Below are 15,639 nucleotides of genomic sequence, written 5' to 3' on the forward strand. Positions count from 1 at the left end.
GATAAGGGAGGCAAGGCTGGGGCTCACGTGCTGAGGGTGGTGTGGGCACAGAGCTTCAGCCCAGGGAACACAAAACCCTTTCCCAGTTTTGCCAGCCCCAGGGAATTGGGGATTCTGGGATCTGCTGATAAAAATGGGGGTACAGGTGGTTGGATTCTGTGGAGGAAAATCCAAAGGTCCGATGGTATTTTTGCTGAAGGATCAAAGGAGATTGAGCAGGTCAGGTTTTCAATACTTTAAATGCTGGGAGGATGAGCCCACCCCCAGGGATGTGGTGATTCAGGCTGGACACTGGGGCTGGAGCAGCCGGGGCCAGGGGAAGGTGTCCCTGCCATGGCAGGGCTGGGACAAAATCATCTTTAAGGTCCCTCCCAACCCAACCCATTGTGGGGCTCTGTGTGCTCCTGGGGTGTCTGTCTGAGTTTGGGATCCAGGGGCTCGCCTTCCTCCCCCTGCTCAGCCTGTGGGAGCTGATAACCCCCACAACCTCTCAGGGGATCCCAGAACCCCACACTGGGGTGGGTTTGGGACTCAAATCCCACCCGGTGCCACCCCTGCCATGGCAGGGACGCCTCCCACTGCCCCAGGTGCCCCCAGCCCCAGTGCCCAGCCTGGAACTGAACATGCCAGGGATGCAGGGGCAGCGCCAGCTGCTCTGGGCACCCTGTGCCAGTGGGGATGAGTTTGTGCCTCAGGGGAGGAACCTTCCCAGCTCCTCTGGGAACAATAAACTCCAGCTTTGGTCAGCACGAATCCAAATTTCCTCCTTCTGATCACTGAATCTGTGAGTGGTGATTGGTGGTGCCCCATGTGAACCATCCCCACCAAAACCAACTCTCCAGTCCCTGTGCCTCAGCCGAGGGCTCAGAGCTCCTCTGCAGGACAGGAATTCCAGCATTAAATTCCTGAATTTAATGGGATTCAGTGGCTCTGAGGGTCGGACGCCTCCCCATCCATCCTCCTCCAAAGCTGCAGCCATCAGCACATTTTTAATTTAACACTGTTTGGTTTTTTTCCTCCACTCTAAACTGCATTTCAGAGGCAGGCTGCAGAGTGCAGGCAGCTTTCCCAGCTGCAGGAAATCCCCCAGCTCCAGTGCATTTCCTGCATCCCTGAGCCGTGGCCTCGCTGCTGCTGCCAAGGGAAGCTCTGGATCCTGGCAGAGATCATGCAAAGAGGGGCACCAGGTGCTCCAATCCCTTGTTTTTAGGGCTTTGGGGTTGTAATTATTTAATTAATTAATTGTATTAATGCTGGGATAGCAGCAGGTGAATTATGTCCCCCTCTTGGCCATCCTTTGTAGGATTTTCCATCCTTGGAAAACCTCAGTCCCAAACGGTCTCTGCAGGGTTTGGGCTGAGCTGGAGGTGCCAGATCCCAAAGGGGCTGGCCAAGGGCTTTGGCAGCAGTGCTCTCTGCTGGGGGGACACTCTTGGGGTGGGGATGGAGCTGGAGAAGGGCCTGGACACCTCCTGTCCCCTGGGCTGGGCCAAGGGGGCAGAGCTGGGCCCAGCTCGGGGCACTGTGGGGCCAGAAACCAAATTATTCCTGAATTAATTCTGAAATATTGAATGAATTCTGAAATATTGAATGAATTCTGAAATATCAAACGAATTCCGAGTTATTTCTCCCTCCCTCTTGCTCAGGAGCCCAGAGAGCTCTGCCAGGGAGGGTTTGTACAGCTCTGCTCCTTCCCTCTGGTTTTCAGAGGTGACCATGCCACAGATGAAGACTCGGACAGAAACATTTTAGACCTCATTTGTTCCTGTACAAGGGCGAGGGCAGCAGCTTTTCAAGGAAAAGGGAAAATTCATTGCAAGAATAAAATGTATTTTAACTTTAAAGTCAAATACACTTCAAAGTGTATTTAAACTTCAAAGTGTCTGCTCCCCATTCTTATTTCAGTATTTCTTTCCTCGAAATAAAAATGAGGCTGATTTAAAACCCAAAGGCTTCCAGGAATGCAGTTTCAAGAGATCTGCAAGACCCTGTGCTGGGAAATGTCCTTTGTCACCTTGCAGAGAAAACTTCCTGAGGGATCCCATCACTCCACAGCTCCCCATTGACCTGGCAAAATGAAATCTGTGGCCACTGACAGATCCAGGAGGGCACAGAGGACGCCTACACCGGGTTGGAGCTCTTTAAAAATATATGAAATAATAACCTCCCAGTCACAGGTGCTCTCAGGTGCCCCCAAAGTCAAATAGAAGTTACAGATTTGCTTCTGGAACAATGCATCTGCTCTGGTGGGGACACAGCCCTGCCTGGGCTGGAGGTGACACTGCTGGGACTGGGACCCACACAGGCTCTGAGATCCCAGAGAATGAATGAAAATGGCCTAAAAGGTTTGGAAAAGACCTTAAAGATCATCCCCTGCCATGGCAGGGACAGCTCCCACTGTCCCAGGCTGCTCCAGCCCCAGTGTCCAGCCTGGAACTGAACATGCCAGGGGTGCAGGGGCAGCCCCAGCTGCTCTGCCCACCCTGCCAGGCAGGAAATTGCCCCTAATATCTGATCTAAACCTGGAATTTTTCACTTTGAGGCCATTCCCTGTGTGCTGTCCCTGCATCCCCTGGCAATTGTCTCTCTCCAGCTTTCCTGGGGCTCCTCCAGGCCCTGCAAGGCCACCCTGAGCTCAGCCCAAAGCTTCTCCTGTGCAGGTGAACAATGCCAGCTGTGCCAGCCTTTCCTGCCAGCAGAGCTGCTCCATCCCTCTGCCCATCCTGGAGCCTCCTCTGGGCTCTGCAGCAGCTCCAGCTCCTCCCTGCGCTGAATTCCTGATCTGGTAATAAAATTAGCAATACAATCAGAATAATAATAATTTGAACAATTTAGATTAGGACAACACGAGAGAATAAAAACAAAGGGTTATGGACAGCCCGGGTACCTTTTCTGGGCAGCACAAGCCCGAAAAAGGCCCCACGTTAACAGAGGATTAACCCTTAACAACAACAGCCTGTTGCATATTCATACAGCTCATCCATGGTGCATAAATTCCATTCAAACACAGGATTCTGCCTGGGCAGTGTCAGCTCCTTCCTCTGAATCATTACAGCGTCTCCAGGGCTGAGTGAGGCAGGAAGGAATTCATTTCTTCTGATAATGGGGCAATAAATTCTCTTTCTCTGAAAGATTCAGGCGTCCTGTGGCTGCTGTCTGGTGTGAGTACCTCATTCCTTTCTTAAAAAAATATCCCACATACACAGTTCCTATTTTAACTATGAAAGTTACCTTTTAACTACAAAACTGCATTTACCATCCTAATAAAATTAAAATGTTATAAATATAGATGTAATTATTATACATATTTATAATATATTATATATTATAATTTATTATATAGAAAATTATTACACATAATAATTCATCTATAATTAATTATTATATAAATTTATAATTATATAAAATATATATAATTTATATATATATTATTATTTATGTTATAATATTTATAATTATAATTATATATAATTATAATTATTATATTATAATAATGATAATATGTAATGATAATATATAATGATAATTATCATTATTATGATATAATATATATCATTAATTATTATATATGAATTATAATTATATATATATAATGTAATTATAGAAATTATTATATATATACATATATATTTATATATGTATATATTTATATATACATATATAAAATATTATATATATATTATATATATTATATATATAATATATAAAAATTATATCAAATATATAAAATATATAATATATATGTAAAATACATATTTAATGTGTTTTATATAATTATTAATAATATATTAGATATTATATATTACATATAATAATTATAAATATAAATATAATTATTAAAAGGTTAATACAGCACTACTAATCAATACAACGAAATACATGCAGTAAATATCTGCACAGAGCCATCTGACATGCACTTTTCACATCTGCCGCCCCAGGCCCTTGCTCCTGTCCCACATCCCTTCCCCAGGCATTCGGGGAAGAGTCAGGCTGGCCCAGGCAGTGACAGGAGCAGATTTTGTCCCACATTTCCCCCGTGAGGAGGAAGCAGGGCCTGGCTGTGCTGTGCCTGACCCCCCACACCCTCCTCCTCCTCTTCCTCCTCCTCCCTCGTGGATCTCTTCTGGATCCAGTTCACTGTGGCCACCCCAGAGGGAGCCTTTGCTGCCCTAACCCCATTTCTGAGCCTCCTGCATTGCTGATTTTACCCATTTATTTCCTCAAATGGATTTATCCACAAGTGCACTTTCCTTAATCAGCCCTGGCCCATCCTACCAGCCGATTTTCCTGGTGATGCTCCCGGGCTGGGTTAAACTCTGGGGCACCTTTCAGCCATTTGGGGAGTTGACACATTCAGCCACAACATTTCCTCGCATCCCAGGGTTTTGGTGGCCGTGCTTGGTCTCACACTGTTCTGGGGAAGGGAATCTCGACCCTGTGACTGCTCCTGAGCCTGGGCCACCCCTTCAGTTTCTCCCTCTTCCTTGGCCCCCCAGCTCCTGTGCCAGGCTTTAAAATTCACCTCGAAGGGGGAATTCCCTGGGCGCTGTGAAAGCAAGAGGCTCAGATCCTGCTCCAGGTTCCCAGGTGTCACAGACATCTTTTATAAAAATCCTTTCCTTAGGATTTTTCCTCCTGAGAAGCCGAGAGGCCTCAGGGATGAAATGCAAACAATGGTTATCTGCTGCTGTGGAATGCAACAGGTGCATCTGGGATTGGTCTCATGTGGTTGTTTCTAATTAATGGCCAATCACAGTCAGCTGGCTGGGACACAGAATCCGAGCCACAAACCTTTGTTATTCATTATTTCTTTTTCTATTCTTAGCCAGCCTTCTGATGAAATCCTTTCTTCTATTATTTTAGTATAGTTTTAATGTAATATATATCATAAAATAATAAATCAGCCTTCCGAAACATGGAGTCAACATTCTCATCTCTTCCCTCATCCTGGGACCCCTGTGAACACCATCACACTCAGGGGAGAATGGAACTGGGCTGCCCTGGAGGGGGAAACTGAGGCAGAAAGGCAGATTGCACCAGAGATTTGGGTCAGTGTGGGAAAGGAATCCCACAGGCTGCTCCCTCACTGAGATGCAGCAACAGCTCAGGCAGGGGAAGCAGGGGCTGCGTCCTCACCCTGAGGGAAAATGCAATAAAGCTCTGGGAAAGTGGGCAGCAAGGAAATGCTGGGACATTTTCATCCATTTGTTTAAATTGATGCCTCCATCACCACCTCAATTCCTCTCTCCAGCTGCTGCCCAGGCAACAGCAGCTGCCAAAGAGTGTCAGGACAGGAGGGGCCATTCCATCCCATCGTCCCATCCCATCCCATTATCCCATCCCACTGTCCCATCCCACCCATGCCAATCCCAATCTCAATCCAATCCCATCCCATCCATCCCAATCCCAATCCCTCCCAACCCATCCCATCCCAATCTGAATCTGATCCAATCCCATCCCCTTTTATCCCACCCCATCCCATTCTCCATCCAATCCATCCCATCCCAATCTCAATCCAACCCCATGTCACCCCATCCCAACCCATCCCACCCCATAAATCCCATCCCAATCTCAATCCAATCCCATCCATCCCAAATTGAATATGAATCCAACTCCATCCCATCGATCCCATCCCAACCCATCCCATCCCATCCCAGGGATTCCATCCCATGCAACCACATCCCATCAATCCAATCCCAATCCCAATCCCAATGCCAGTCTCAGTCCAATCCCATCCAATCCAATCCTACCCATCCCATCCCATTGTCCCATCCCACCCCATCTCATCCCATAAATCACATAAATCCCATCCCTGTTTACTGCAGCTGATGAGGGTCTGGGGGCCACTGTCCCTGCCAGGGCCATGGGATGGGATGGGATGGGCTGGGATGTGTCCTACCCCAGGAATGCTGAGGGGATGTCACCCCATGGATGGGAATGCTGAGGGGATGTCACCCCACAGGATGGATGGGAATGCTGAGGGGATGTCACCCCATGGATGGGAATGCTGAGGGGATGTCACCCCATGGATGGATGGGAATGCTGAGGGGATGTCACCCCATGGATGGGAATGCTGAGGGGATGTCACCCCACAGGATGGATGGGAATGCTGAGGGGATGTCACCCCACAGGATGGATGGGAATGCTGAGGGGATGTCACCCTATGGGATGGGAATGCTGAGGGGATGTCACCCCATGGATGGATGGGAATGCTGAGGGGATGTCACCCCATGGATGGATGGGAATGCTGAGGGGATGTCACCCCACAGGATGGATGGGAATGCTGAGGGGATGTCACCCCATGGATGGATGGGAATGCTGAGGGGATGTCACCCCACAGGATGGATGGGATGGGAATGCTGAGGGGATGTCACCCCTCAGCAGCAGCATCCTCTGAAGAATCTCAAAGCATCTTTCCATGCTGATAATTTCATTTTGTAGCTCCCAGGTGGGCTCTGGTGAACCTCCTGTGGCTCAGTGGTGACCACAGAGCTTCTCCCTCCCGTGGGCAGCACAGGGTGGGATTTGGGGTGGTTTTTGAGGTTTTGGTGGTGGTTTTTGAGGTTTTGGTGGTGGCTGCAGGGAGCCAGTGCTCCCTCCAGGGAGGTGTTTGAGGGCAACCCCGAAATGACCCCGCTTCCTCCTGCCAGCCCAAAATGTGCAATATTCCAGGAGGATGGAGCGGGGGGAGTGCCAGGGGCCAGGGCAGCCCCTCTGGGAATGTCCCAGCCCCGGAGCCCCCCTGGAGCAGCCTGAGCTCGGAGCAGCACCCAGGGAGCAGCTGGGGCTGGGCCAGGAGGGGTTTAGGTTGGGTTTCAGGGCAAGGTTCTTGCCCAGAGGGTGCTGGCACTGCCCAGGGAATGGGCACGGCCCCGAGGCTGCCACAGCTCCAGGAGCTGCCAGGGATGCCCAGGCTGGGTTTGGTGGGCTCTGGGCTGGCACCGGGGGATCCCTCTGGGTCATTCCCACACAGCAATTCCACAGTTCCCTCTCTCCCGTGCTGCCCTGGCTGCACATCTGCCATGCCAGGAGCTGCGGTGCCCCCTCAGCACCTCCCACCTGGGCACCTGTCCGGGCACGGCTCTGCTGCCCTCCCTCCTTCCCTCCTCCTCCTCCTCCTCCTCCTCCTCCTCCTCCTCCCAGCCCGGCTTTTCCCTGCCCGCCGTGCCAGGACGGGACAGTGACACGGGGCTGGTGGCAGCAGCAGCAGCAGCCAGAGCCAGCCCAGGGTGGCATCTCCTCCGTGCCCACACCTGGAGCCCCTCAGGTGTGTGCGGGCAGCCGGGACGGGAGCGGGGCTGGGGAAATGGGAATGTGCCCGGAGCTCAGCAGGGCTGAACCGATGGAGGAACAGAGCCAGGCTGCCCTGCCGGGGTTTGGTGCTGCTGCTCCAGCCGTGCTGGGTTCGCTCCCCGGAGCTGCTGCAGCCCAGGATTCTCTGGGATGGGTGGGACTGGGGAGCAGTGATGGGGTTCCACCCTGGAATAGCGGGGTATCTGCGGGCTGTGTGCGCGAAAATGGATTTCTGGCTTGTGGGCAGCGAAAAGTGGGGGTTTGGGGACAATTCAGTGGGGGTTTGGGACAATTCAGTGCTCAGTGGGGTTGGATGGGATGGATTGGGATGGGATTGATGGGATGGGGTTGGATTCATCTTCAGCTTGGAATGGGGTAATGGGATGGGATATCTATGTGCTGTTATCTACATGCTATTGCAAGAAATCTGAATTTCGTCCTTGTGAGCAGAGAAAACTGGGGGATTGGGGACAATTCAGTGGGGGTCTGGGGACAATTCGGTGCCCAGTGAGGTTGGATGGGATTGATGGGATGGGGTTGGACTTGTATTCAGCTTGGTATGGGATGGGATGGGAGAGATTGGGATGGGATGGGATAATGGGGTGGGATATCTATATGCTGTTATCTACATGCTGTGTACAAGAAATCTGAATTTCTGCCTTGTGGGCAGAGAAAAGTGGGGGTTTGGGGACAGTTCACTGGGGGTTGGGGGACAGTTCAGTGGGATTTGGGGACAATTCAGTGCCCCGTGCTCAGTGAGGTTGGATGGGATTGATGGGATGGGATAGGATTCGTCTTCAGCTAGGGATGGGATGGGATGGGATGGGATGGGATGGGATGGGATGGGATGGGATGGGATGGGATGGGATGGGATGGGATGGGATTGGATTGAGACTGGGATGGGATAATGGAAGGGGATGGGAAATCTATATACTATTGTAATAAAAGTGGATTGTGAGCAAAGAAAAGTGAGGGTTGGGGACAACTCACTGGGGGCCTGGGGATGTGTGCCCAATGGGGTTGGATGGGATGGGTTGAGATGGGATTGATGGGATGGGGTTGGATTCATCTTCAGCTTGGGACAGGGTGGGAGAGATTGGGATGGGATGGGATAATGGGATGGGATATCTATATGCTCTTGTCTACATGCTATTGCAAGAAAACTGAATTTTTGGCTTGTGAGCAGAGAAAAGTGGGGGTTTGGGGACAATTCAGTGGGGGTTTGGGGACAACTCAGTGAGATTTGGGGACAGTTCCGTGCCCCCCCTGCACAGGTGCTGCTCTTTGATCAAAGCCACGCCAGGAGCTGTGGTGGTGCTGCCCAGGTGGGCAGGGGAGGATGGGCCAGGGCAGGCAGGACGGGCTCTGCCAGCCAGGTGGGGGCTGCAGGAGGCGTTTGCAGAGCCCAGAGCTGCAGATCCCTCGCAGCTGGGGCAGGAGCAGTGCCCTGGATGCTGCCCTGCGTTGCCAAATTCCCGGCAGTGGGGTGAGGAAATGGGGCTCCCTTGTGCAATGGGGACGGTGTCACAGCCACTCATCCCTGAAGGAATGGCAGGGAAACGAGCCAGGGAGGTCACTGCATCCTTCATGGCCCTGCAGGAGCACCAGGACGTTTGGGAGGCAGAGAGTCTGGGAGGTGGGTGATGTGCTGGGCTGGTTTTTGCTCTGAGAGTGGCACAGGATTTATTTCTGTGTCATCAAACCACAGGAAATGCAGACAGAGCTGTGTTTTCTAAGGGTGATGTTGCTCTAAGCTGCCTGGGTTTCTGGGGCTGGCTGCTGATGCTTTTGGCAGCAACAGGAAAGAGGGTTGGAGATGTTTGCTTGGTGGAAATGGAAATAGGGGTGCTCTGATGTGGGAGAGCTGAGAAAACGCTGCTAAAATCTGTCACTGCACATCCAGCTCTGATTGTGTGATATAAATCACATTGAAACCTCAGCAGGGAGGAGAAATAGAGGCAGCCAAGAGTCAGTTTTTATGGAATCCTGGAATGGTTTGGGCTGGGAGGGACTTCAAATCCCACCCAGTGCCACCCCTGGGACACCTCCCACTGTCCCCAGTGTCCAACCTGGCCTTGGGCACTGCCAGGGATACAGGGATGGAATTCCATCCCAGCCCCTCATTTCTATCACAGGGAAATGAGGGGACTGGAATGGAAATCTACCAGTGTGGAGCCGTTCCCTGTGTGCTGTCCCTGCATCCCCTGGCAATTGTCTCTCTCCAGCTTTCCTGGGGCTCCTCCAGGCCCTGCAAGGCCACCCTGAGCTCAGCCCAAAGCTTCTCCTGTGCAGGTGAGCAATGCCAGCTGTGCCAGCCTTTCCTGCCAGCAGAGCTGCTCCATCCCTCTGCCCATCCTGGAGCCTCCTCTGGGCTCTCTGCAGCAGCTCCCAATGCTCGAGGACAAAATTCCTGTTGAGCTCCAAAGCTGTGTGTCACAGATTTTAGGTGCATTCCAGGACAGAAAATTCCCTTTTCCCATTTAAACCCTGGTGGCAGCAGCAGCCTCTGGCAGCACCTGGAGATCAGCACAGCCCAGACAGGGCAGGAAGGGCTGGGCTGGAGCTGAAGGTGCCCACTGGGCTGGGTGCCCTCCACTGGGAGCAGGATCCAGCTCTGGGATCAGGATCCAGGGTCAGGGAGCAGGATCCAGGTTCAATGAACAGGATCCAGGCTGTGGGAGCAGGATTCAGGCTGTGGGAGCAGGATCCAGGTTCAAGGAGCAGGATCCAGGTTAAAGAAGCAGGATCCAGATTCAGGGAGCAGGATCCAGGTTCAAGGAGCAGGATCCAGTCTGTGGGATCAAGATCCAGGCTGTGGGATCAGTTCCCAGGCCCTGGGGTCAGGATTCAGGCTGTGGGATCAGGATCCAGGTTCAAGGAGCAGGATCCAGGTTGTGGGAGCAGGATCCAGGTTCAGGGAGCAGATTCCAGGTTCAAGGAGCAGGATCCAGGTTGTGGGAGCAGGATCCAGGCTCTGGGATCATTATCCAGCTGTGGGATCATTATCCAGCTCTGGGGTCAGGATCCCAGCTCTGGGATCATTATCCAGCTGTGGGATGAGGATCCAGCTGTGGGATCATTATCCAGCTCTGGGATCAGGATCCCAGCTCTGGGATCATTATCCAGGCTCTGGGATCAGGATCCAGTCTGTGGGATCATTATCCAGCTGTGGGATCGGGATCCAGCTCCGGGATCATTATCCAGCTCTGGGATCATTATCCAGCTCTGGGGTCAGGATCCAGCTCTGGGATCAGGATCCAGCTCTGGGATCATTATCCAGCTGTGGGATCATTATCCAGCTCTGGGATCAGGATCCAGGCTGTGGGATCATTATCCAGCTCTGGGATCATTATCCAGCTGTGGGATCATTATCCAGGCTCTGGGATCATTATCCAGCTGTGGGATCATTATCCAGCTCTGGGATCATTATCCAGCTGTGGGATCATTATCCAGCTCTGGGATCAGGATCCAGCTGTGGGATCATTATCCAGCTGTGAGATCATTATCCAGCTCTGGGATCATTATCCAGCTCTAGGATGAGGATCCAGCCCCTCTGGAGCACACAAGCCCTGTGCTGTGCCTTTGCTGGGGAGCAGCCACTGCCAGTCAGGGGGTGCCAGTCAGCCCTGCCACCCCCACAGCTCCATGAGGAGCCAGACCCAGCTGCCATTCCCCGTGTTTGGAGTCCAGAGCCACCCTGCAGCTCTGCTGGGACATTCCCATGGCCTCAGCTCCCAGGGAGGCACCAGGGGCTCTCTGAGGCTCCCTTGGGCTCTCCCTCCCAGCTGGGCTCAGAACCTGGGGTGGCTTTGGCAGCTCTGGCACCCCTTGGCTGCAGGGATCAGGGCCAGGCCATAAAATCCCAGAATCACAGATTAGTTTGGGTTGGGAGGGAGCTCAGAGCCCACCCAGAGCCACCCCTGGGACATCTCCCACTGTCCCAGGCTGCTCCAGCCCCAGTGTCCAACCTGGCCTGGGATGGAGCTACAAAAAACTGGAGAGAGAAAAATTCCCAAGGGCTGGAGGGACAGGAGCCAGGGAATGGCTCCCAGTGCCAGAGGGCAGGGCTGGATGGGATCTTGGCAATGAGGAATTGTTCCCTGGCAGGGTGGGCAGGGCTGGCATGGAATTCCATCCCTGCATCCCTGGAATCTTCAGTTCCAGGTTGGAGCACCTGGCACAGTGGGAGGTGTCCCTGCCATGGCAGGAGTGGCACTGGGTGGGCTCTGAGGTCCTTTGCATCCCAAACCATTCTATGATTCCACGAGAATTCCCCACCCTGTGCTGAATTTCTCAGCCTCAGACCCGTGACTGCTCAGATAAAGAGTGCACAGTGAGGATCAGCACGAGGGATCATTAATTAACAATTAATTGCTGTGTGTGACCCCCTCCATGCCTGCAGGAGCTGTGCTCCCTGGGCTGTGAGTACTCCAGGGAAATGTTCTCCCCCTGAGGGACGCTGGGGACAGGAGCAGAGCCCTGGCTCTGTCCCTGTGTTTCAGCAGCTCCTTGTGCAGCTTTTCTCCCCCAGCAAGGCACAAACAAAGCCCAGGAAGGCTCCAGGTACCTGCTGTTCCTGCAGGGTCATTCCCAGCACAGCTCCCTCCCACGCAGAGCTCCTGGAAAAGCTCCCTGAGCTGCCACCGTGCCCTGCCACAGGTGTCACCCCTGCCCCGGGCTCCCTTTCAGCCTGCACGGATTACGAACGGTTCTGAGGCGCTTCCTCCTCCAAATCCCCACTCAACAACGGCTGAGTGTTCTGGAGGAGGATTTGCTGAGCTGCTCCCGTGGATTTACAGCTGTGGGAAGCCCTGAAAAACATGAAAGCTAAAATTAAGGCATCACAACCAGGCTCTCAAATCCCTCACTGAGGAGGGGAACCAGGAAAGGGAGACAGAGGAAATCCCACCTTTTTCCGTGGGATTCATCAAAGAAGATTTTTCTGTTAAAGAGAGAGGGGTAAATGTGAGAAATGGATTTGTAGAGAGCTCTCAGTGTGCACCTGTATGCAAACCTTGAGATAAGAAATGCTGACTTAGAAATGCCATGGAATAGACAGACATTGCTGAGAGAGAAATGGAGCTAGAAAAATGTTTCAAAAGGTGGCCTTGCAAATAAGACTGGACAGTTTGGAGAGATAGAACTGTGAAAGATAAAATGTGGTAGGACCCATGAGGGGTAATTTTAGATGATTGGCTCAAGGGCTAAAGGTGTGTCTAAAGGTGGTAGGCCAAGAAACATTTATAGTGCAGTGTAATTAGGAAATAGTTGGCTTCTGATTGTGAATTATAACATCTGTATTGTCTCACCCTTCTCATGCGACAGAAAACGGAATAAAGGTTTTTAAAACACCTCTCAGTTACCCCATCTCTGGGTCAGAAAAGAGCTGAATCCGACATTTATCTGATGCCACCCCCTGACTTTTATCCTTTTCCAGCCAAAGGAAGGAAGAATTGCCAAGGACAGAAATCCCCAATGCTGGCGCTGTCGAACACCACGGCCCTGGACCTGCTCCTCTCCAAACTGCTCCAGGAGTGCCTGGAACGCTCCAACAGCTCAGCTGCTCCCCAGGAGAGCAGTGCCAGCGACAGCCTGGCCATCATCTACGTGCTGCTGATGCTGGGGCTCTTTGGCTTCTTCAGCGTGGGGGTGATGGTGACCAACCTGCGGGCGCGGCGCCTCGAGGGGCCCCGCGACCCCTACAACACCTACATCGCCACGGATGTCTGGCACAGGAAGGACAGGGAGTACATCCAGGCCAAGGTCCTCGAGAGTTACAAGCTCTGCTGTGTCCTGGAGAACCAGCTGGCCGTGGAGCAGCCAACCAGGAATATCCCTGAGGAGAAATCTTCCTAGGGAAAGGGGACGAGGATGGCGCGCGGCGCGGGGACGATGCGAGCGGTGCCCGCTGTGGGCACGGGGAGCTGCTGGTCCTTGTGCAGAGCCACAGGGGCTGGCCAGGCTGCAGGAGCAGTGCTGGTGAAGCTGATGGATCTGGGAGATCCCAGTGCTGCCCCAGAGCCTGGCATGGCCATCGTGTGGGAATCACCGTGAGGCAACATCGGGAATCACACGGAGCACCGCGGACTCATCAGCTTCCCCTCCAGAGCCGGGGCCTCATCCCTCACAGGGCAGGGATGGATGGGATCTTGGGAATGAATCTGCCCTGGCACAGGGTGCCCAGAGCAGCTGGGGCTGCCCTGGATCCCTGGCAGTGCCCAAGGCCAGGTTGGACACTGGGATTGGAGCAGCCTGGGACAGTGGGAGGTGTCCCTGCCATGGTAATGGGATGGATTTTATCTCCCTTCCAACCCTGATTCTCTGATTCTCCAAAAAGCAAATCTTGGTGTTGCTGGTGTGAAATTAGAGCCTAATTAGGGCCTAATTAGAACCAAACACAGGGCAGAGGTGTTAATTGCCAAGCATGGCTTAGACAATCGTTTTCCAGAAAGACCAAATTCTCCCAAGAAACAGCAGCTGAAAGATTTCATTCACATTTTTGTCCAGATTAGAATTATGACTTTATAAATTGTACAGTGCTGTGCTAACCTGTCTCCTTCAGAATCGTGCCCCTCTTAGTGATAAAATATTAGGAAAAGATTCCTAATTTTTTGTCTGAAAAATATTTCCATGGAAGAACACAGACTTTGGGGGGACACTTTAGTGACTGTGATGGGTGTGGCATTGGGGACATGGTCAATACTGGGTTAAGGGCTGGACTCAAAGATCTTGGAGGGTTTTTCCAACCTCAGTGATTCCAGGATTCTGATTCCTAGCAGGTCTGCCAAACTGCTCTTGATGTCAATTTAATTTCCTTCCTATGGATGGGGCTTGATCCTGGCAGCAAAATCCATGTGCAAAAGAGTGGCTCTGTGCCATGGATGTGGGGAACACTCCCAAATTTCAATCCCAATTAATTATTGCACCAAGTGCCAGCCCCTGGTTGGGAAGGGAATTTCCACTGTGGGAAGAACAATTCCATAATTTTTGCTGTTTAATCACCCAGAGGTGCTGTCTGTGCTTAGCTCCGATTCCATGAGCAGCTCCCAGGTGCCCATCCACAGATCCCCCACAAAATCCAGGAAGGTTTTCCTGCCCTTCCCTCCTTTTTCCTCCTCCACAGGAGGGACAGGGCAGCCAAATTCAGCTGCTGTGGCACCAACATTCCCCTGCCTGCGAGAGGAGAAATCCATCTCCCCTGGGCATTGTGCTCCCTAAAAAAACAGCTCTGCCAGCTTGGGGTGAAGGAAGGAACACTCTGGGCAGGAGTGGGGGTTTTATTTCTGCCCTGCAGACACAAATCCCATTTTTAGCTGCTGGAGAGGAAAGAGAAGTCGGGGAGGCAGGGGAGAGGAGCAGAGCAGCTGCTTCCAAGGCAAGGTGAGGGCAGAGAGCTTGGAGAGGGCAGCAATCCCGGCAGAGCCCTTTTCCAGGCACTTCTTTAGCACTGCACTTCCATCCAAGCAATATTCCAGCCATGTCTGTGTTGCCAGAGCACTCAGGACTCTCAAAACTCAGGGTTGGTTTTTAAAAATGATATTTATATAGTGCCTACCATTAAGCTGAAGACAAGATCCACAATTTTGTTGTCTGGAGCAGCTTGGGAAATCTCCAGCAACTTAATTATTGCAGACACTTTTTCCTGTGGATGAATGAAAAGCCAAGCCCAGCTCTGGAAAAATGTTGATTTCTCAGCTTGGGCTCTGCTCTTTTGGGACCTCACTGTTTAGGACTTGCCCCGGGAGAGGATTTACAGAGCCAGAACCTTGGACTTGGCTTAAACTCGCACCAAAAATTGCCTTTAATGACATGAAACACTTTAATTAGTTAAAACCTTCAATTCATGGAAACATTTAATGGCATTAAACCCTTGGAGTGAAGCTCTCCCTCCACCCCAGGTATTTTCAGGGATTTTGGGTCATTTTCTTTTCATAGCTCCAGGGGGGTTATTTGTGAGGAGGGTGATGCCCAGCATTAATTGCACACCATTTTTTTTCCCTTTTAGCAGCTCTGCCTTTTTATTTAACTGAAATTAAAAAAGAGAAGAGCTTTGCTGTGCCACCCTCACCCCTGGGTGCCTGTGGTGGATTCCCACCATGGCCTTGCACCTTTCAGTCTTGGAGTTCTCTCCCCCGCTCTGTTTTTTTCACATGTACAGAGCAATAAAATGTGAATTTCAAGCCCTGCTCGTGGCCTCAGATGTTGTTTTTTTCCTGTTCCACAGGCTCGGGGCAGGGGGCAGATCCTCCCCAGCGGGCACCCACTCACCCGTCCCCTCTCTCCACCCGACTGAGCAGGGCCAGGCAGCTGCTGGGGCCTCTCCCAGAGCACCCAGAGCTGCACAAA

General features: G+C 51.9%; 1 protein-coding gene across 1 annotated transcript; it reads left to right on the forward strand.

Moving 5' to 3' along the window:
* The first annotated feature begins 7,181 nt into the window (after window positions 1-7,181).
* Window positions 7,182-13,149, forward strand: KCNE1 (potassium voltage-gated channel subfamily E regulatory subunit 1). The gene is made up of 2 exons (XM_059467143.1): window positions 7,182-7,267; window positions 12,731-13,149. Exon 2 carries the CDS (start codon window positions 12,769-12,771, stop codon window positions 13,147-13,149), a length of 381 nt encoding a protein of 126 aa, XP_059323126.1. The 5' UTR covers window positions 7,182-7,267; window positions 12,731-12,768.
* Window positions 13,150-15,639: the final 2,490 nt, after the last annotated feature.

The sequence above is a fragment of the Ammospiza nelsoni genome, chromosome 2 (genome assembly GCF_027579445.1).
Source record: "Ammospiza nelsoni isolate bAmmNel1 chromosome 2, bAmmNel1.pri, whole genome shotgun sequence".
NCBI classification, from domain to species: Eukaryota; Metazoa; Chordata; class Aves; order Passeriformes; family Passerellidae; genus Ammospiza; species Ammospiza nelsoni.